The 21,737-nt window shown below is 42.4% G+C and overlaps 1 protein-coding gene across 4 annotated transcripts in view; it reads left to right on the top strand.

Annotated features, from left to right (window-relative positions):
- The window catches only part of LOC123999529 (NT-3 growth factor receptor-like), a 324,982-nt gene that overhangs the window by 200,178 nt on the left and 103,067 nt on the right, over positions 1 to 21,737 (top strand). For all 4 annotated transcript variants that reach the window (XM_046305435.1, XM_046305427.1, XM_046305418.1 and 1 more), the window contains exon 11: positions 218 to 320. In XM_046305435.1, the coding sequence (XP_046161391.1) occupies positions 218 to 320 (103 nt within the window). The remainder of the gene's footprint in view (positions 1 to 217; positions 321 to 21,737) is intronic.

Here is a 21,737-nt window from a genome sequence, read left to right as displayed (position 1 = left end):
TTGTTGTTGAAGTAACTTATGTAAACCTCAATAGTCTACCGCACCGTACCATATGGTAAAATGCATTCCCTTTAATTTTCAGGAGTACTTTGCACTACTAATCAAATTTTCACAAACCCTGCATTCAGGCTTTATGCCTGTTGGCTATTCTGTACTTAAGGTAGACATCTTAATTGTGAGATCTACTCTCACTAAACCCTGTCTTGTCCTGCTCCAGGTGTCTATTGCTGTCGGCCTGGCTGGATTTGCCTGTGTCCTTCTTGTTGTCCTGTTTGTTCTCATCAACAAATATGGACGGCGGTCAAAGTTTGGAATGAAAGGTAAGGAACACTAAGTGCTCTTCTGAAAGGAAGTTAGAATAATTTAGACCTTGTTTTTTTAGATAGCACCTCACCTGTAAAAATAGAAATTATACTGGCTTTGTGCTTCTGTATCCCTTTCATGCCAAAAACCTTGTTGTGTTATCTTTCTATGCCATACCTAGTCCACTTTCACAATACACAATACACTCAAAAGGTGCTATCTAGAACCACAAAGGTTATTCGGCTGTCCCCATAGGATAACCCTTTGATAAACCATTTTGGTTCCAGGTAGATCCCTGTAGAACCTTTTCCACAGAGGGTTCTACATGGAATCCAAAATGAGTTCTACCCAGAGCCAAAAAGAGTTATACATGGGACCAAAAAAGGGTTATACATGGGACCAAAAAAGGGTTATCCATGGGGACAGCTGCAGAACCCTTTTGGAACCCTTTTTCTAGAGTGTACCTATACTTTATCTACTGCTTGTGTTGTATGTGGACAGGCAGGCGGAGGTGGGGGTGACACTCACCATACTGCAGATTTGATCACTGTGAAGATGAGTTTTCAGGAGTGTCAGTTATGCCAACCAATTCCAAATATGGCACAGTGCAGCCTGGGCGTATATTTTTGAGTCATGTCCAAGCACTACTTATCACTGTCTTCTTGTGGCTGATGCAGCTGGTTCCGCTGCATGTCGTGTTGGACGTGGTGCTCTCTGTGACGGATGCAGTAATAGTAAACACCTCTCTCTCAGCTTCATGCCCTGTCCCTTCCCCTGGAACAGCCCTGTCTCAGGGATGGCTGTGCTGCTGTTAGAAACTGTATGACTGTGTTTACAGTGTTTCAGGTAACACATGCCGGCTTTGGCTGATGACTGTGCATTGCCTGTGTAGACATAGCTTAGGAGGATGTGGGCCAGTGGTGTCAAACACATTTTCCCCTGGGGTCCGCATTCGGTCTTCAAAGAGGTCCGGAGCGCCGCACAGAAATGTGTTATTTTTCCTCTGCATCAGAAATGTGCAAAAAAATTGTCCTCTATTCATAATTTGGGCAATTTCTGATGCTCCCTGACTGTCTTGTTTTCATTTGGGGGATTCTTAGTGAGCTGGACACAGTCAAGAATCTGTTTAAATGTAGGTCCAATATCGTTTCTATACAGTTTCCATTTTTATTTCAGTCACTCCGTTTAGGTCGTCCCTTTGTCCTCCCCAATATTTATTTTAATGTATTATATACATTGAACTAAAACATAAACGCAACATGAGACAATTTCAAAGATCTTACTGAGTTACAAGGAAATCCATAAATTCAGTATGAATGGATTTCACATGACTGGGAATACAGATATGCATCTGTTGGCCACAGATGCCTTCAAAAAAAAGAAAACCAGTCTATCTGTTGTAACCATAATTTGCCTCATGAAGCGTGACACATCTCCTTTGCATACAGTTGATCAGACTGTTGATTATGGCCTGTGGCATGTTATACCACTCTTCTTCGGTGGGTGTGCAAAGTTGCTGGATATTGGTGGGAACTGGAACACGTTGTTGTACACGTCTTTTCGGAGCATCCCAAACATGCTCAATGGTTCTGGTGGGTCAATTGGTCATGTCTGGTGAGTATGCAGGCCATGAAAGAACTGGGACATTTTCAGCTTCCAGGAATTGTGTACAGATCCTTGTGACATGGGGCCGTGATTCATCATGCTGAAACATGAGGTGATGGCGGCAGATGAATGGCATGACAATGGGCCTCAGGATCTGATATCTCTGTTGTCCTGTGTAGCTCAGTTGGTAGAGCATGGCGCTTGTAACGCCAGGGTAGTGGGTTCGATCCCCGGGACCACCCATACGTAGAATGTATGCACACATGACTGTAAGTCGCTTTGGATAAAAGCGTCTGCTAAATGGCATATATTATTATTATTATTATTATTATATCATTCAAATTGCCATCGATAAAATGCAATTGTGTTCGTTGTTCATAGCATATGCCTGCCCATACCATAACCCCACCACCACCATGAGGCACTCTATTCACAACACTGACATCAGCAAACCACTCGCCCACAAGACCCCATCTGCCCGATACAGTTGAAACCGGGATTCATCGGTGAAGAGCACACTTCTCCAGCGTGCCCATGGTCATCAAAGGTGAGCATTTGCCCACTGAAGTCGGTTATGACACCAAACTGCAGACAGGTCTAGACCCTGGTGAGGACAACGACCATGCAGATGAGCTTCCCTGAGATGAGCTTCCCTGAGATCCTCTCTAGCTCTGTCAGGTTGGATTGGGAGCGTCGATGCACAGCTATTTTCAGGTCTTTCAAGAGATCGGTTTCAAGGACATTCAGAGACCTGTCCTGAAGCCACTCATGCATTGTCTTGGCTGTGTTCTTAGGGTCGTTGTCCTGTTAGAATGTGAACCTTTGTCTGAGGGCCTTGAGAGCTCTAGAGCAGGTTTTCTTCAAGGATCTCTCTGTACCTTGGTTTCACAGTCCCTGTCTCTGGAAAACACCTCCAGGCTTCACCGTAGTGATGGTGCAAGGTTTCCTCCAGACGTCATGCTTAGCATTCAGGCCAAAGAACTCAATCTTGATTTCATCAGACCAGAGAATCTTGTATCTTATGGTCCTAGAGTCGTTTTGGTGCCTTTTTCCAAGCTGGCTGTCCTGTGGCTGAGGAGTGGCTTCCGTCTGATTGATTGAGGCCACTGTGTTCTTGGGGACCTTCAATGTTGCAGAAATGTTTTGGTACCCTTCCCTAGATCTATGCCTTGACACAATTCCTTCGACCTCATGGCTTGGTTTTTGCTCTGAAATGCACTGTCAACTGTAGGACCTTATATAGGTAGGTGTGTGCCTTTCCAAATCATGTCCAATCAATTGAATTTACCACAGGTGGACTTCAATAAAGTTGTAGAATCATCTCAAGGATTAGCAATGGAAACAGGATGCACCTGCGCTCAATTTCGAGTCTCATAGCAAAGGGTCTGAATACTTATGTAAATAAGGTATTTCCGTTTGTTCTTTTCTCTAAAAACCTGTTTTCGCTTTGTCATTATTTGGTATTGTGTGTTTAAACAAATAAATTTTAGAATAAGGCTGTATTGTAACAAAATGTGGGAAAAGGCAAGGGGTTTGAAAAATGTCTTAATGCACTTCAGAAAGTATTCACACCCCTTGACTTTTTCCACATGGTGTTCTGTTACAGCCTGGGTTTGAATGACTACCTCATCTCTGTACCCCACACATACAATTATCTGTAAGGTCCCTCAGTCTAGCAGTGAATTTCAAACACAATTTCAACCACAAAGACCAGCGAGGTTTTCCAATGCCTCTCAAAGAAGGACATCTATTGGTAGATGGGTAAAAAAAATAAAAAGCAGACAATGAATGTCCATTTGATCATGATGAAGTGATTAATTATTTGGATGTGACTAAAAAGATACAGGCATCTTTCCTAATTCAGTTGCTGGAGAGGAAGGAAACTGCTCAGCCAATATTGACTTTAAACCAGTTAGAGTTAAATGGCTGTGATAAGAGAGAACTGATGATGGATCAACAACATAGTAGTTACTCCACCGTACTAACCTAATTGACAGAGTGAAAAGAAGAAAGCTTGTGTTCGGGTATATTGTAATGGGTATCCTTGTAATCGTTAAGGACTGTGGAGTTTTTCAGGATAAAACATTTATGAATAGGAGCTAAACACAGGCAAAATTCTAGACGAAAACCTGGTTGAGTCTACTTTTCACTCAACACGGAAATGAATTCACCTTTCAGCATGACAATAGCCTAAAACACAAGGCCACATCTACACTGGAGTTGCTTACCAAGAAGACAGTGAATGTTCCTGAGTGGCTGAGTTACAGTTTAGACTTAAATCTACTTGAAAATCTATGGCAAGACCTGAAAATGGTTGTCTAGCAATGATCAACATTTGACATGGCTGGAATAACATCTACACATCTAAATTGAAAATGTTCCTTTAATAAATAAATAAATACATTCCGCCAGAAAAAGTAGTCAGTACAAAAGTCTCGTTGTTAGACTGGTTGCTACAGTATGCAACAACCACAGGCTAGATAGCAAGCTTACATTACATTAGCACCACCACACCACCACATGCCGATTATTTATTCATGTTTATCTGAATGTTGCCATTTATTGTGCACAAGCAATTTTTTGCTCTCAATGTTATCGTTTGTTGTTGGCTTGCCCATGTTATCGTTTGTTGTTGGCTTGCCCATGTTATCGTTTGTTGTTGGCTTGCCCATGTTATCGTTTGTTGTTGGCTTGCCCATGTTGTCGTTTGTTGTTGGCTTGCCCATGTTGTCGTTTGTTGTTGGCTTGCCCATGTTATCGTTTGTTGTTGGCTTGCCCATGTTATCGTTTGTTGTTGGCTTGCCCATGTTATCGTTTGTTGTTGGCTTGCCCATGTTATCGTTTGTTGTTGGCTTGCCCATGTTATCGTTTGTTGTTGGCTTGCCCATGTTGTCGTTTGTTGTTGGCTTGCCCATGTTATCGTTTGTTGTTGGCTTGCCCATGTTATCGTTTGTTGTTGGCTTGCCCATGTTGTCGTTTGTTGTTGGCTTGCCCATGTTATCGTTTGTTGTTGGCTTGCCCATGTTGTCGTTTGTTGTTGGCTTGCCCATGTTATCGTTTGTTGTTGGCTTGCCCATGTTATTGTTTGTTGTTGGCTTGCCCATGTTGTCGTTTGTTGTTGGCTTGCCCATGTTATCGCTTGTTGTTGGCTTGCCCATGTTGTCGTTTGTTGTTGGCTTGCCCATGTTATCGTTTGCTGTTGGCTTGCCCATGTTATTGTTTGTTGTTGGCTTGCCCATGTTGTCGTTTGTTGTTGGCTTGCCCATGTTATCGTTTGTTGTTGGCTTGCCCATGTTGTCGTTTGTTGTTGGCTTGCCCATGTTATCGTTTGTTGTTGGCTTGCCCATGTTGTCATTTGTTGGCTACACGCTGTTGGAAATGGATGTCGTTCATTTAACATTGGGAGCTGCTGCTGCATTGTCAGAGAGAATAGTGCTCCACCGCTTCCAGATTTGGCCTCCAGTAACTTTGAAGAGAGGTTTCGAATCTGTGTCCTCTGACAGACAGTATTTCTCAAACCTCTATTTCTCGTGCCTCTGTCATCCGACAGTTTCTGGATCATGGTGGTTCGAAGGCAGTGGTTTGTGTAAATCTGCAACGGGCTTGGCTATTTTGCAGATCTTTGGCAGCGTTTTTGTGTGGGTGTCCACTCCCATTTGCGGTCTTGTGTACCGGAAACCTCAGACACAAACGTTAGCTAATAGTTAGACCTACATACAGTTGTAGTCAAAAGTTTACATACACTTAGGTTGGAGTCATTAAAACTTGTTTTTCAACCACTCCACAAATGTCTTGTAAACAAACTATAGTTTTGGCAAGTCGGTTAGGTCATCTACTTTGTGCATGACACAAGTATTTTTTTCCAACAATTGTTTACAGACAGATTATTTCACTTATAATTCACTTTATCACAATTCCAGTGGGTCAGAAGTTTACATGCACTAAGTTGACTGTGCCTTTAAAAAGCTTGGAAAGTTCCAGAAAATTATGTCATGGCTTTAGAACCTTCCGATAGGCTAATTGACATAATTTGAGTCAATTGGAGGTGTACCTGTGGATGTATTTCAAGACCTACCTTCAAACTCAGTGCCTCTTTGCTTGACATCATGGGAAAATCAAAAGAAATCATCCAAGGCCTCAGAAAACAAATTGTAGATCTCCACAAGTCTGGTTCATCCTTGGGAGCAATTTCCAAATGCCTGAAGGTACCACATTCATCTGTACAAAGAATAGTTTTCAAGTATAAACACTGTGGGATCACGCAGCCATCATACCGCTCAGGAAGGAGACACGTTCTGTCTCCTAGAGATGAATGTATTTTGGTGCAAAAAGTGCAAATCGATCCCAGAACAACAGCAAAGGACCTTGTGAAGATGCTGTAGGCAACATGTACAAAAGTATCTATATCCACAGTAACACAAATATTGACATATATCGACATAACCTGAAAGGCCACTCAGCAAGGAAGAAGCCACTGCTTCAAAACCTCCATAAAAAGCCAGACTACGGTTTGCAACTGCACATGGGGACAAAGATCGTACTTTTTGGAGAAATGTCCTTTGGTCTGATGAAACAAAAATGGAACTGTTTGGCCATGATGACGAACGTTATGTTTGGAGGAAAAAGGGGGAGGCTTGCAAGCCAAAGATCACCATCCCAACCGTGAAACACGGGGGTGGCAGCATCATGTTGTGGGGGTGCTTTGCTGCAGGTGGAACTGGTGCACTTCACAAAATAGGTGGCATCACGAGGCAGGAAAACGATGTGGATAAATTGAAGCAACATCTCAAGACATCAGTCGGGAAGTTAAAGCTTGGTGGCAAATGGGTCTTCCAAATGGACAATGACCCCTAGCATACTTCCAATGTTGTGGCGCTACCCATCCCTGTCGCGGGATAATTTTCGTCAGCAACCGCTGAATAGCATAGCGCCACAGTCCAATAATATTACAAAAAAATATTCATATTCATGAACTCACAAGTGCAATATTGCAAAACACAGCTTAGCCTGTTGTTAATCCACCTGTCGTCTCAGATTTTGAAATGATGCTTTACAGCGAAAGCAATCCAAGCGTTTGTGTAAGTTTATCGATAGCATAGCATTATGTACACTTAGCACCAGGAAGCTTGGTCACGAAAATCAGAAAAACAATCAAATTAACTGTTTACCTTTGATCTTCGGATGCTTTTACTCACGAGACTCCCAGTTACACAACAAATGTTCCTTTTGTTCCATAAAGATTATTTTTATACCCAAAATACCTCTGTTTGTTTGTCACGTTATGTTCAGAAATCCACAGAAAAGAGCGGTCACGTCAACGTAGACGGAAATTCCAAATAGTCTCCATAATGTCCACAGACACATGTCAAACGTTTTTTGTAATCATTCCTCAGGTTGTTTTTAAAATATATATTTGATAATATATCAACCGAGTGTGTAGGTTTTTCAATAACCCCGGGTGGAACAATGGCCACTTTACTCTGTAGCGCAAAACTCACTCTGAGAGCCCCCACCGATCCACTCAAGCAATGTGATCTTTCACGCTCATTCTTCAAAATAAAAGCCTGAAACTATGTCTAAAGGCTGTTTACACATTAGGGAAGCAATAGAAAAAGGAATATAGCCCTTTAAATTGAGGATAGGTATGCATAGGAACAGAAGGGTTTCAAAATAAGAGGCACTTCCTGATTAGATTTTCCTCAGGTTTTCGCCTGCAATATCAGTTCTGTTATACTCACAGACAATATTCTTACAGTTTTGGAACCTTTAGAGTATTTTCTATCCTAATCTGACAATTATATGCATATTCCAGTTTCTGGGGCTGAGAAATAGGCAGTTTCAAATGGGTACGTTTTTTTTCCAAAACGAAAATACTGCCCCCTACACGCAAAAGGTTAAGGACAACAAAGTCAAGTTATTGGAGTGGCCATCACAAAGCCCTGACCTCATCCTATAGAAAATGTGTGGGCAGAACTGAAAAAGCATGTGTGCGCAACGAGGCCTACAAACCTGACTCAGTTACACCAGCTCTGTCAGGAGGAATGGGCCAAAATTCACCCAACTTATTGTGGGATGCTTGTGGAAGGCTAGCCAAAACATTTGACCCAAGGTAAACAATTTAAAGGCAATGCTACCAAATACTAATTGAGTGTATGTAAACTTCTGACCCACTGGGAATGTGATGAAAGAAATCAAATCTGAAATAAATAATTATCTCTACTATTATGCTGCCATTTCACATTCTTAAAATAAAGTCATGATCCTAACTGACCTGAAACAGGGAATTTTTGCAAGGATTATATGTCAGGAATTGTGAAAATGATTTTAAATATATTTGGCTAAGGTGTATGTAAACTTCCGACTGTAGATACCAGTTATATTGTCAGGGTACATTAGAATGATTTAGCTAGCTAACTGTTACATACCATACCTAGCCGTTCAGCTTTATCACGGCCCCTCTTCCCTCAACTTTTTAATTACGCCTTGTTGGTCGTTGTGAATTCGGTGTCCTTCTGTATACTCCATGCCAAACTGACAGGGAAGGTCGTTGATTTGTCGGTTCAAACCAGCTCTGAGTCCAGCGCAGCTGCTAATCCCATATTCTTTGGCATTCATGTTTCTCACTGAACCATACAATCCCGTAGAATGATGTTCAACTCCGTTTTTGTTCTATTCCCAAACTCACAATGCATCCATTTTTCTGCACAGCAGTCAGTGAGTCGGGTAAGTGCCAACTTTGTTTGTTTCACAATGCTCTTTTCGTTTCCGTTTCTCTCAAGTTAATCTAAACGTTTATTTTGTACATGGGCATGTCAGACTATTGTTGATGTAGCCATTTTATCGAGGTGAAAAGTCATAGTCATGGTATACGGTCTCACATAAACACGGCTAAATGCTGTTTTAGCCAATCAGTATCCAGGATCCAAACTACCGGTTTATATATTTGTGTGTGTGTGTGTTTTTTAATGTATTTCTTTAAAAAGGAAATGAAACCACCCACGAGCCAGATTGGACCCCCGGCTCAGGGGCAGTATGTTTGACACCCCTGATTTAGACAATCTCTCTGTCGCTCTTTTTCTGCTTTATTGTTAGATGGAGGATAGGTTTCACAAGGGCGCTTTAAAAACACTTACTACAGATGACATTTGTGTGCAAGAATGTACCAATTATGGAATTGCTGCCACAAACACACACACATCAAAAGGATGTTCAAGGCATTGCTTCTTACTGTCTGGAGGCCTGCAGCATTGTCATTTGTCTTTCATCATCAAGTGGAACTCTAATTTACAATGAGTATACCAAACACTAGGAACACCTTCCTAATATTGAGCTCAGAACAACCACAATTCATCGAGGCATGGATCCTACAAGTTGTCGAGTGTGTTCAGCAGGGATGCTGACCCATGTTGACTCCAATGCTTCCTACAGTTGTATCAAGTTGGCTGGATATCCTTTGAGTTTTGCACCAGTCTTGATACATATGGGAATCTGTTGAGCGTGAAAAACCCAGCAGCGTTGCAGTTCTTGACACAAACCTGGAACCTACTACCATACCCCGTTCAAAGGCACTTAAATATTTTGTCTTGTCACTTCTTTAACCTGTCTTCTACCCTTCATCTACACTGATTGAAGTGGAAAGAGCAGGTGTTCTTCATGTTTAGTACATTCAGTTCTCAATTTCTAGTTTAGATTATTTGTGTATTGTATTTGTGAGACATTCCACTGCACTGTTGGAGCTAGAGACATAAGCATTTCACTGCACCTGCTATAACACCTGCAAATCTGTGTACGCGACCAATAATCTTTGATTTGGAAAGTAATCAGTCCCTGTATCTGATGTTAACAACATTAGAATGCCCCCAGGCCTCCCTATGAAGCCTGTAGTCCTCTAATGAATGCATATACCGCTGGCTGACTGCTTGCCTTGGCACTTTGCCATCTCCACATCGACATTCTCCATTTCACTCCTGTCCCACAGGGGGCTCTTTTCTCCTCCTCCTGGCTCTATCCCCACATCTCTTCTCTTCCTCCTCCCCCTTTCCCTTCTGTGCTTCTTCTCCCTCTGTTTGACAAACAACAGAAAGTGCTCTCAATCCTTTTTAACCAAGTTAATTAAAAGCAGATTAAGTTGATAACATCATCGGATGTGGAATAAAAAAAAGAAAGAAGAAATGGAGGAGGAAGAGAGTGAGATAGTTGCAGGCAGAGTGCTGGCGGGCTGACGGTAACGGTACTGCAGGAGGGAGGGAGCAGCCGGTTTCGATTGCTTTACTCTCCTAGCTGTTTACATGCAGACACACAATGTCTCTGAGTTCCGCTGCTCTGCATGCATCCTCAGGCCTCGTTCTCTCTCACACAGATACATCCTGGCTTGGGTGTTATTTACGTTTAATGGTTTATCTGATTGGGAGTCCTCATATGTCCTCAGTTAGCTGTGAGATGTGACTGCCACCATCCAGCACCACGCCACTCCCCCGTGTGAATGCAGGGTATTAGAGAAAGGAAGGCAGGAACAGAATCAGCCATTCTCCCTGAGTCTTTGAGCATGTCTGGCATGTAATTCTGGCTGATTGGCATGTGACAGTAATACTTCAAGGAGAGCCACGAAGCTCACAAATGCTTTGGCATGTTTTTTTTATACTCTGCCTGAATAAGGGTCTTTGGAATGCCGATTGACTTCAGGATGAGAATAGTCTGGCCATAAAAAGCCTCCATTGTGTCTCCCTTGAGGAGAGTATTTTTTTCATTCAACCTTTTTCCCTCCAAACATCGGTCTTTTCTGTTCCGGGATCCTGCCAAGTGTGTTGAGGAATCCTGTTTGTGGACAAAGTATTGAGACTTTATTTTATTATTTTGGTAGCAGTCCAGCTGAATAAATAATAGTTGTTTGTATGAATTGAAGTGGAAATAACCGTAATCTAGTCCTGTGGCGACTGAAAGGTCATCCCGGAGGAGCAGCTGAAAGCTCAGCTAATACAGCCTCTAAACAACACTGTTTTATAAATGAGGCCTTTGTTGCAGGTTCTGTAGCATCTGTTGATGGCCGTGTTTCTATGCCCAGAATTTATAAAGAGGTAGAGCAGCAATCTCTATTTGGTCTCCACATGTTCTCTGTGTCTAGCTGGGTGGCTGGCATTAGCTAAAAGGCAGGTTTGGTGTGAACTGCGTGTCCATGCCATCTCAGTGTTATCAGGACACCCTGTGCATGGCAATGTTAGACCAGGGCTTACAGTATTTTAACCACCCTCTCCTCTGTAGTGATTCTTATTCCACAGTAGCAGTGGTTCTCGCTCTAGTGTTAAACTTTCTCCGAGGGCTCACTGTGAGATCCCATTATTTATATCTTAAATCTGACTGCAGGACTTTCAGATAGGACAGATTTTCTCCCTCTTACTTCAGAAAAGAAAGTTGTGTGCTTGCTGCACCGATGTGCTAGACGCTGGAGCACACTCACAAACAGCTTAGTCCTCTATCCCATCTCACCTTTATGGGATAGATATGACAAGGCCATTTTCCTAGGGACGTTTGTTTTACTGTCCCACTCACGACTTAACCAAGAGCATCGTTCATCAATCAGACAGCCGTCCTGTAACTGACATTACTACAAACACTCACAGTATTGCTATTTGGACTACACGGCTACTACAATATACACTGCTCAAAAAAATAAAGGGAACACTAAAATAACACATCCTAGATATGAATGAATGAAATATTATAATTAAATACTTATTTCTTTACATAATTGAATGTGCTGACAACAAAAATCACAAAAAAATGATCAATGGAAATCAAATTTATCAACCCATGGAGGTCTGGATTTGGAGTCACACTCATAATTAAAGTGGAAAACCACATTACAGCCTGATCCAACTTTGATGTAATGTCCTTAAAACAAGTCAAAATTAGGCTCAGTAGTGTGTGTGGCCTCAACGTGCCTGTATGACCTCCCTACAATGCCTGGGCATGCTCCTGATGAGGTGGCGGATGGTCTTCTGAGGGATCTCTTCCCAGACCTGGACTAAAGCATCCGCCAACTCCTGGACAGTCTGTGGTGCAACGTGGCGTTGGTGGATGGAGCGAGACATGATGTCCCAGATGTGCTCAATTGGATTCAGGTCTGGGGAACGGGTGGGCCAGTCCATAGCATCAATGCCTTCCTCTTGCAAGAACTGCTGACACACTCCAGCCACATGAGGTCTAGCATTGTCTTGCATTAGGAGGAACCCAGGGCCAACCGCACCAGCATATGGTCGGTCTCACAAGGGGTCTGAGGATCTCATCTCGGTACCTAATGCTAGTCAGGCTACCTCTGGCGAGCACATGGAGGGCTCTGCGGCCCCCCAAAGAAATGCCACCCCACACCATGACTGACCCACCGCTATACCGGTCATGCTGGAGGATGTTGCAGGCAGCAGAATGTTCTCCACATGTCACATGTGCTCAGTGTGAACCTGCTTTCATCTGTGAAGAGCACAGGGCACCAGTGGCGAATTTGCCAATCTTGGTGTTCTCTGGCAAATGCCAAACGTCCTGCACGGTGTTGGGCTGTAAGTACAACCCCCACCTGTGGATGTCGGGCCCTCATACCACTCTCATGGAGTCTGTTTCTGACCGTTTGAGCAGACACATGCACATTTGTGGCTTGCTGGAGGTCATTTTGCAGGGCTCTGGCAGTGCTCCTCCTGCTCCTCCTTCTACAAAGGCGGAGGTAGCGGTCCTGCTGCTGGGTTGTTGAACTCCTACGGCCTCCTCCACGTCTCCTGATGTACTGGCCTGTCTCCTGGTAGCGCCTCCATGCTCTGGACACTACGCTGACAGACACAGCAAATCTTCTTGCCACAGCTCGCATTGATGTGCCATCCTGGATGAGCTGCACTACCTGAGCCACTTGTGTGGTTTGTAGACTCCGTCTCATGCTACCACTAGAGTGAAAGCACCGCCAGCATTCAAAAGTGACCAAAACATCAGCCAGGAAGCATAAGAACTGAGAAGTGGTCTGGTCACCACTTGCAGAACCACTCCTTTATTGGGGGTGTCTTGCTAAATGCCTATAATTTCCACCTGTTGTCTATTCCATTTGCACAACAACATGTGAAATTTATTGTCAATCAGTGTTGCTTCCTAAGTGGACAGTTTGCTTTCACAGAAGTGTGATTGACTTGGAGTTACATTGTGTTGTTTAAGTGTTCCCTTTATTTTTTTGAGCAGTGTACATTGGATATTCCTACATACAGACATGATTATCACATTACCACATAATGATGAATGACATTTACCATCATTGAAAGCATGTTACATTGTGTAAAAATTCTACCAATTTAGAGCATATTTGATGCTCTAAAATACTGCTATTAGTTTTACAGTTTTTTCACAGTCCTTTTGGCTGCTTTGGTATAATGTACTGTAATTATCTCCATTTACTGACACATTAAGACCAATATGCTGCTTCAGTAACAAAGCCTGTAATTACTGTTTTGCCCAAAATATGCCAGCCAGAAAAATGTTATATACTATGGAAAGTTTGACCTCCCTAGAAATGTTAAAAACTCTTGCTTGAATATCCTTCTCCAGTAAATTATGTAATTTATGAATTCAATACTTGCGGTTATAAGGAAATTATGGTTATTAGGAAATTATTATTATTACATAAAGTATGCCTTTTTTATGCTGTTTTTACTTAGACCCCTTTTTATTCACTGTGTTTTTACATTGCTCTAATTCCTGAGGGGTATACATCGGTGCAAGCTAGATCTACTCAGGGTTTTGTAAAGCCAACCAGCTTCAGTTAGCTTCACATTCCAGCTCAGGCTTCATCCGTACTAACTGAAGCTGGTTTGCTTTAGAAAACCCTGAGTAGCTCTTTCATTAGGCCTCAACTCGTGGCTCAGGTACTTCATTCAGGATAAATAGTTAGCCCTGAGTTAGCCTGCCCTGGAGCAGGTTAGTTCTGAAGGATTCATTGCAATAGAAATTTACCTGACTAAAAGGTGAACCACATTCATATGACTGGCTATCCCGAGTTGACTCAGGGTTGATAAAAGTTACTTTGCTAACCCAAGCCTTATTCGTAGGATATCCCTCTGGGCAAGAGCTTCAAAACAATTCTGAATACAAACAACTAGTGTTATCCGCTCCTGCATACATATTAGAGGGTAGATCATACATGGAACAATCGCCACACCAACCTTGAAATGACATTGATTTAATAGTCCAGATAAAATACTTTATCAGTATTCACTGTTGGTTTTGAGAATTCCAACACTCTCTTTGAGATCAAAGCTCATACAAAGGCCTATTGACTGATAAGTCACTCTCATCTGACCTCTCTAAATTGCTTCTGGTCCGTATTTCTTTTGTCCTGTGGTTCAACCTGCAGCAGGGCTTCGGCTCTGGAGAGTGGTGATGTAGGACCCAGATTAAACTCCAGGCTGACACTGTAATGTGTTGTACGCCATTGGATTGATTTAGTCACATCTCAGGCCCGAGATGTTGTTTTTTCTTTCCCCCTCACATGGTGGTTGATTTATTTATTTGCTCAGGTATCTGGTTATAAGTACAGGTTTTGTGAAAGGCACAATGAAGAGGAGATGGGGAGACGGAGACCTTGAGTGGCCTCATTTCTTTCTATTGACAGAGTGGTAACCGGTGATCGATTGTAGATGCCTGGGCTGCAGCAACCACCACCTCAACCACTCACTCACTCACTCACTCACTCACTCACTCACTCACTCACTCACTCACTCACTCACTCACTCACTCACTCACTCACTCACTCAATCTTCATTTCTCTCTCTCTTACTCTTTCTCTCTGTCTCCATATCTCTCTCTCTTACTCTTTCTCTCTGTCTCCCTCTCTCATTGGATAGTCTCTTTTCAGAACAGACTGTGTTTGTGACATTTTGCTTGCTGTAATGATTCACACTTTAGTGGCTGCTGGCTTCGCTATGACCTGTTGGCATTTCATTCACAACTGGATATTTGTGCATAGCTGTGGAATCACAATTCATGAGCTAGGTGTTGTGGTATGATTAATACATGCATTGATCATGCAAAAATGCATTTCCTGAGCAGTCCATGTTATAGAAGGCAGTACAGACCCAAGGGGTTCAACTCTACTGAGTCCTGTCCTCCTCCATCATTTTCTCTAAAAGGCTCTTAATGGATGATTCGTAATTCTCACTGACAGGACGCACCTCACCAGACCAGTCCATGTACTTACTGTACCTTTCCATTGTGGCTCCCAACCATTCCAGAACTACATGCCCCTATGGCTGTGCCAATGTAATGTTTCCTGGAGCTGGTGCTCTTATGGAGTCAGGCCTGCTGCCTGTAGGGCATGCACAGATTCATCTGGTGATACTGATTTTCAAAAGAAAAGAAAAGGGACTCGGACAGGGGACAAATTATTTAATTAGGTATCTGCAAGTCCACTTCTTACCACAACAAATTCCCTGCTAAAAGGGGAAATTTAATTTTTGGTTCTTTGGCCCTCTATCGAAATACAAACTCATTTGATGTCCAGAAAGCTTTAAGGGATGTCTGACTTAAAAAACACAAGGCGTAATGTCATTTACCTTATGGGATTATTTATGAAATATGTCCAATTTGTTTTGAATAATGGAGGTTATTAGAGGTCCAGCTTGTTGTTAAGTATTATATCCTTTCTCAACAGATGGGCTCTTAGCAACACAATGAGTCTCTCTAGCTGCACACCTTCCTGAAATCCCTATAGACAGTCGTATTTCCATCCATGAAACACACCGCATCCTATGACTAGTGGCCTGTGTGGGCTTGTCACTCAGTGTCACAGTGGTTCAAGGCTGGTTTCACACCATTTGATTGGAAGATGTCACAATGGCTTTAACATTGTTGTCTTTTGTCTCTGTCTATTTTGAGAGCTCCCCGAGCCCTCTTCACTGGACCCACTGCTGGGCTCGAGTACCACGTGTCTGCAGAGAGAGCTGGTGTCTGTGTGTCAACCTGCAGACACAGAGGGGCTGCTGGAGAGGGGAAGTGACTGAGAGACACCCGATTAAGTCCTGACACTCATACTTGTGCTGTGTCTTCTCCCTCTGTAACTAACTGAGCTTTTTTGCTGCCCTGCAGCAACCCTACCTCCATCCCTCCACAGTGCAGCTTAGCTCTTCTTTGCTCCTGTCTGCTCTGGTTGGCTTCACTCTCACCTAAACCCCCCTCCCTACCCACCCGTGTCCTGCCCCCTGACATCCGCCATCCCACGTCTGTCACAAGGGTTTCCCTTTCTCTGTGCAACATTACCTGTGTATCGCCGAAGGGCGATTAGCACACAGCAGTGAAGCAAAGTACATCATTCATGACTGGCTGGGTTTTGGCCACGGCACTGGAGAGTCTGAGGGGAACTGCTTAGAATGCTATCGTCCTACATCGGTGGAATACATGCAACACTGTTTCCCCTGCTATAACCTCTCACATTAGACTACTGCAACACTGTTTCCCCCTCCATAACCCCTCATATTAGACTACTGTAACACTGTTTCCCTGCCATAATATATAAAGATAACGCCGAAGAAATGGCTAACGTTTTACAATCGCCCAACCAATTGTGCAATTTTGTCTTAAAAACATTGTGGTTTGTGTAACTTAATTTTTTACTTATTGTGTACATAATGTTGCTGCTTCCGTCTCTCTTATGACCGAAAATAACTTCTGGACATCAGAAAAGCGATTACTCACTGGAAGAAACTTTTTCCTTTAGGTATAGGGGGCAGCATTTTCACTTTTGGATAAATAGTGTTCCCAATTTCAACTTCCTGCTACTCATGCCAAGAATATAAGATATGCATATTGTTAGTAGATTTGGATAGAGAACCCTCTGAAGTTTCAAAAACTGTTTGAATCATGTCTGTGAGTATAACAGAACTTATGTAGCAGGCAAAACCCCGAGGACAAACCGTTGAGATTTCTTTTTTTTTTTTTGAGGTCTCTGTCTGTTCACTGATTTCTCATTGGCAAACGATATTTCTTAGGAACTTGTTTTCAAGTTCCTATCGCTTCCACTGGATGTCACCAGTCTTTGGAATTTGGTTGAGGTTATTCATTTATGCAATGAAGAAGTAGGGCCATCCTGGAAAAGGGTAACACTGTTGAGAGTTGGCCAAGACTTGAAAAGTAGCATTAGTTTCCTCTCGTCCTCTATTGAAAACAGATAGACCCATCTTCAATTTGATCGATTTATTAACATTTAAAAATACCTAAAGTTGTACTACAAATGTAGTTTGAAATATGTTGGCAAATTTTATAGGCAACTTGTGAAATATTTTGTAGTGACGTTGCGCATTTTGGAAGCTGTTTTTTTCTGAATCAAATGTGTCAAATAAATTGACATTTTGGATATATATGGACGGAATTAATCGAACAAAAGGACCAATTGTGATGTTTATGGGACATATTGGAGTGCCAACAAAAGAAGCTCGTCAAAGGTAAGGCATGTTTTATATTTTATTTCTGTGTTTTGTGTAGCGCCTGCAGGGTTGAAATATGCTACCCTTTTTGTTTACTGTTGTGCTATTATCAGAAAATAAGCCGAAAAGCCTTTTAAAAATCTGACATGTTGGCTACAACGAGTGTAGCTTTAATTGAGTATCTTCATTGAGTATCTTACATGTGTGATTTAATGATTTTTGGCCAAGTGGGATGCATTTTTGGCCAAGTGGGACGCAAGCGTCCCCTATACCATAAGAAGTTAACGAGTCCGACGAGAAGGATATCCTGCTGTCACTGGAACAGGCCCAGATCCATGCCTTTTGCGTGAAGAAAAGACGCCGGAAAAGGGGACGCAGATCAGGGATCCTTCTGAGAAGTCTGAGACGAGCGAGCAAACTCCCAATGCCTTCCAGTGTCCTTGCTAACATACAATCGTTAGAAAATAAAATTGATGACCTTCTATTAAGATTATCCTACCAACGGGACATTAAAAACTGTAACATCTTATGTTTCATGGCTGAACGAAGAAACAAAATAGAGCTGGCGGGATTTTCCATGCACCGGCAGAACAGAGACGCTACCTCTGGTAAGACGAAAGGTGGGGGTGTTAGAGAAGAAGTCTCTAGGTATTGCTCGCATGAGGTAGAGTCCCTAATGATAAGTTGTCGACCACACTATCTACCAAGAGAGTTTATCTGTATTATTCGTTGCCATCTATTTACCACCACAAAGCGAATCTGGCACTAAGACCGCTCTCAACCAACTCTATAAGGCCATAAGCAAAGAAGAAAATGCTCACCCAGAAGCGGCACTCCTAGTGAAAATGCTCACTCAGAAGCGGCACTCCTAGTGGCCGGGGACTTTAATGCAGGCAAACTTAAATCAGTTTTACCAGATTTTTACCAGCATGTCAGATGTGCAACCAGGGGGAAAAAAATCCTACAGCACCTTTACTCCACACACAGAGATGCAAACAAAACTCTCCCCCACCCTCCATTTGGCAAATCTGACCACAATTCTATCCTCCTGATTCCTGCTTACAAGCAAAAGCTACCAGTGACTCGCTCAATATGGAACTGGTCAGATGACGCGGATGCTAAGCTACAGGACTGTTTTGCTAGCACAGACTGGAATATGTTCCACGTTTCATCCAATGGCATTGAGGAATACACCACCTCAGTCATCGGCTTCATCAATAAGTGCATTGATGACGTCGTCCCCACAGTGGCTGTACGTACATATCCCAACCAGAAGCCATGGATTACAGGCAACATTCGCATTGAGCTAAAGGCTAGAGTTGCCGCTTTCAAGGAGTGGGAGACTAATCCGGATGCTTATGAGAAATCCCGCTATGCCCTCAGAAGGACCATCAAACAAGCAAAGTGTCAATACAGGATTAAGATTGAATCGACTACAGCTCAGCGTTCAACACCCTAGTGCCCACAAAGCTCATCGCTAAGCTAAGGACTCTAGGACTAAACACCTTCCTCTGCAACTGGATCCTGGACTTCCTGATTGGCCTCCCCCAGGTTGTAAGAGTAGGCAACAACACGTCTGCCACGCTGATCCTTAACACTGGGGCCCCTCAGGGGTGTGTACTTAGTCCCCTCATGTATTCCCTGTTCACCCACGACTGCGTGGCCGAACACGACTCCAACACCATCATTAAGAATGTTGACGACACAACAGTGGTAGGCCTGATCACTGACAACGATGGCCTTCAGGGAGAAGGTCAGAGAACTGGCAGTGGGGAGCCAGGACAACAACCTCAATGTGAGCAAGACAAAGCAGCTGATCGTGGACTACAGGAAAAGGTGGGCTGAACAGGCCCCCATTTACAGCCCCATCGATGTTGTGGAGCAGGTCGAGAGTTCCAAGTTCCTTGGTGTCCACATCACCAACGAAATATCATGGTCCAAACATACCAAGACAGTTGTGAAGAGGGCACAACAATACCTTTTCCCCCTCAGGAGACTCAAAAGATTTGGCATGGGCCCCCAGATCCTCAAAAGGTTCTACAGCTGCACCATTGAGAGCATCCTGACTGGTTGCATCACCACCTGGTATGGCAACTGCTCTACATGTGACCTTAAGGTGCTAAAAAGGATAGTGCGTATGGCCCAGTACATCACTGGGGCCAAGCTTCCTGCCATCCAGGAAGGCGGTGTCAGAGGAAAGTTATATAATAATTAATAAAACATACAAATGTTATACATCGGTTTAAAGATTAACTTCTTGTTACTCCAACCACAGTATCAGATTTCAAAAAGGCTTTACGGTGAAAGCATAACATGCGATTATCTGAGAACAGCGCCCAGCAGACAATTCAGTTACCAGCCAAGTAGAGGAGTTACACAAGTCAGAAATAGCAATCAAATTAATCACTTACCTTTGATGTTCTATGTAGTATCCTTAACCTTTTGCGTGTATTGGGCAAAAAATGTACCCATTTGAAACTGCCTATTTCTCAGCCCCAGTAACTAGAATATGCATATAATTGTCAGATTAGGGTGGAAAACACTCTAAAGTTTCCAAAACTGTAAGAATATTGTCTGAGTATAACAGAACTGATATTGCAGGCGAAAACCTGAGGAAAATCCAACCAGGAAGTGCCTCTTATTTTGAAACCTCTCTGTTCCTATGCATGCCTATCCTCCATTTAAAGGGATATCAACCATATTTATTTTTTGATGGTTTCCCTAAGTTTCATAGTTTCAGGCTTTTATTCTGAAAAATGAGTTTGAAAGATCACATTGCGTAAGTGGATAGGTGGGGGCTCTCAGAGTGAGTTTTGCGCTAAAGAGTAAAGCGGCCATTGTTTCTCCCAGTGTTATTGAAAAACCTACACACCCGGTTGATATATTATTGAATATATATATTTTAAAAACAACCTGAGGATTGATTATAAAAAACGTTTGACATGTTTCTGTGGACATTATGGATATTATTTGGAATTTTTGTCTGCGTTGTGGTGACCGCTCTTTCCTGTGGATTTCTGAACATAATGCGACAAACAAACAGAGGTATTTTGGGTATAAAAATTATCTTTATGGAACAAAAGGAACATTTGTTGTGTAACTGGGAGTCTCGTGAGTGAAATCAAAGGTAAACGATTAATTTGATTGCTTTTCTGATTTTCGTGACCTAGCTATTTAATGCTTAGTGTACATAATGTTTTGTTGTGCTATCGATAAACTTACACAAACGCTTGGATTGATTTCGCTGTAAAGCATAATTTCAAAATCTGAGACGACAGGTGGATTAACAACAGGCTAAGCTGTGTTTTGCAATATTGCACTTGTAATTTCATGAATATTAATATTGTTTTGTAATATTATTTGACTGTGGCGCTATGCTATTCAGCAGTTGCTGACAAAAATTATCCCGCTAACGGGATGGGTAGCGTCAAGAAATGAAAGGCTTCTTAGAGTTACAACTCATGAGACTTAAGTACAGTTTAGTATTTAATTGTAACTTAGAATTACATTCTTTGATGCACCTGACTTAAACTACCTGAAGCTTTCTTAAAACTTCTTATGGATGGCTGTTCCTGTACAGGAACCAAATCAGCTGAAATTTCAGAGCGCCACCTATAGTTTTCGATAAAACTCAAACTTTCATTAAAACACACACGCAAGATACTCAATTAAAGCTACACTCGTTGTGAATCTAGCCAACATGTCAGATTTGTAAAATGCTTTTCGGCGAAAGCATGAGAAGCTATTATCCGATAGCATGCACCCCCCAAAATACCTGAACGAGACCTAAACAAAAGATTTTGCGGTAGCCGGCGCTACACAAAACGCAGAAATAAAATATAAAACGTTCATTACCTTTGACGAGCTTCTTTGTTGGCACTCCTATATGTCCCATAAACATCACAATTGGGTCTTTTTCCCGATTTAAATCCGTCATTGTATACCCAAAATGTCATTTTATGAAGGCCGGTCTGATCCAGGAAAATTCACCTTTACAAGACGCAACATCACTTTTTCAAATGAAATAAGTTGCCTATAAACTTTTACAAATCACTTCAAACTACTTTTCTAAACCAACTTTAGGTATAAATAAACGTTAATAATCTATCAAATTGATCACGGGGCGATCAGTATTCGATAGCAGCAAGTCTTGAAATCATCGTCCATGTTTTCACTTTCATAACTTCCTCCGGTGCGCCCCAAGACAGGAAGTGCCTATATGTCATCTCACCAAGGATAAACCAGCCATGAAATGCCAGCACTGGCGACATCGTGTGGAAGCTGTAGGCATTCTAATCGGATCCTCATCTATTTTCTATCGCCTTAGACAATACATTGACTGGTGGATTAATATTTTTGTTTTGTTTTTGGTGAACAGTTTTCCCA

This window comes from Oncorhynchus gorbuscha, linkage group LG02 (assembly GCF_021184085.1).
Source record: "Oncorhynchus gorbuscha isolate QuinsamMale2020 ecotype Even-year linkage group LG02, OgorEven_v1.0, whole genome shotgun sequence".
Taxonomy (NCBI): domain Eukaryota; kingdom Metazoa; phylum Chordata; class Actinopteri; order Salmoniformes; family Salmonidae; genus Oncorhynchus; species Oncorhynchus gorbuscha.
This window is presented reverse-complemented; position numbering and strand designations above follow the sequence as displayed.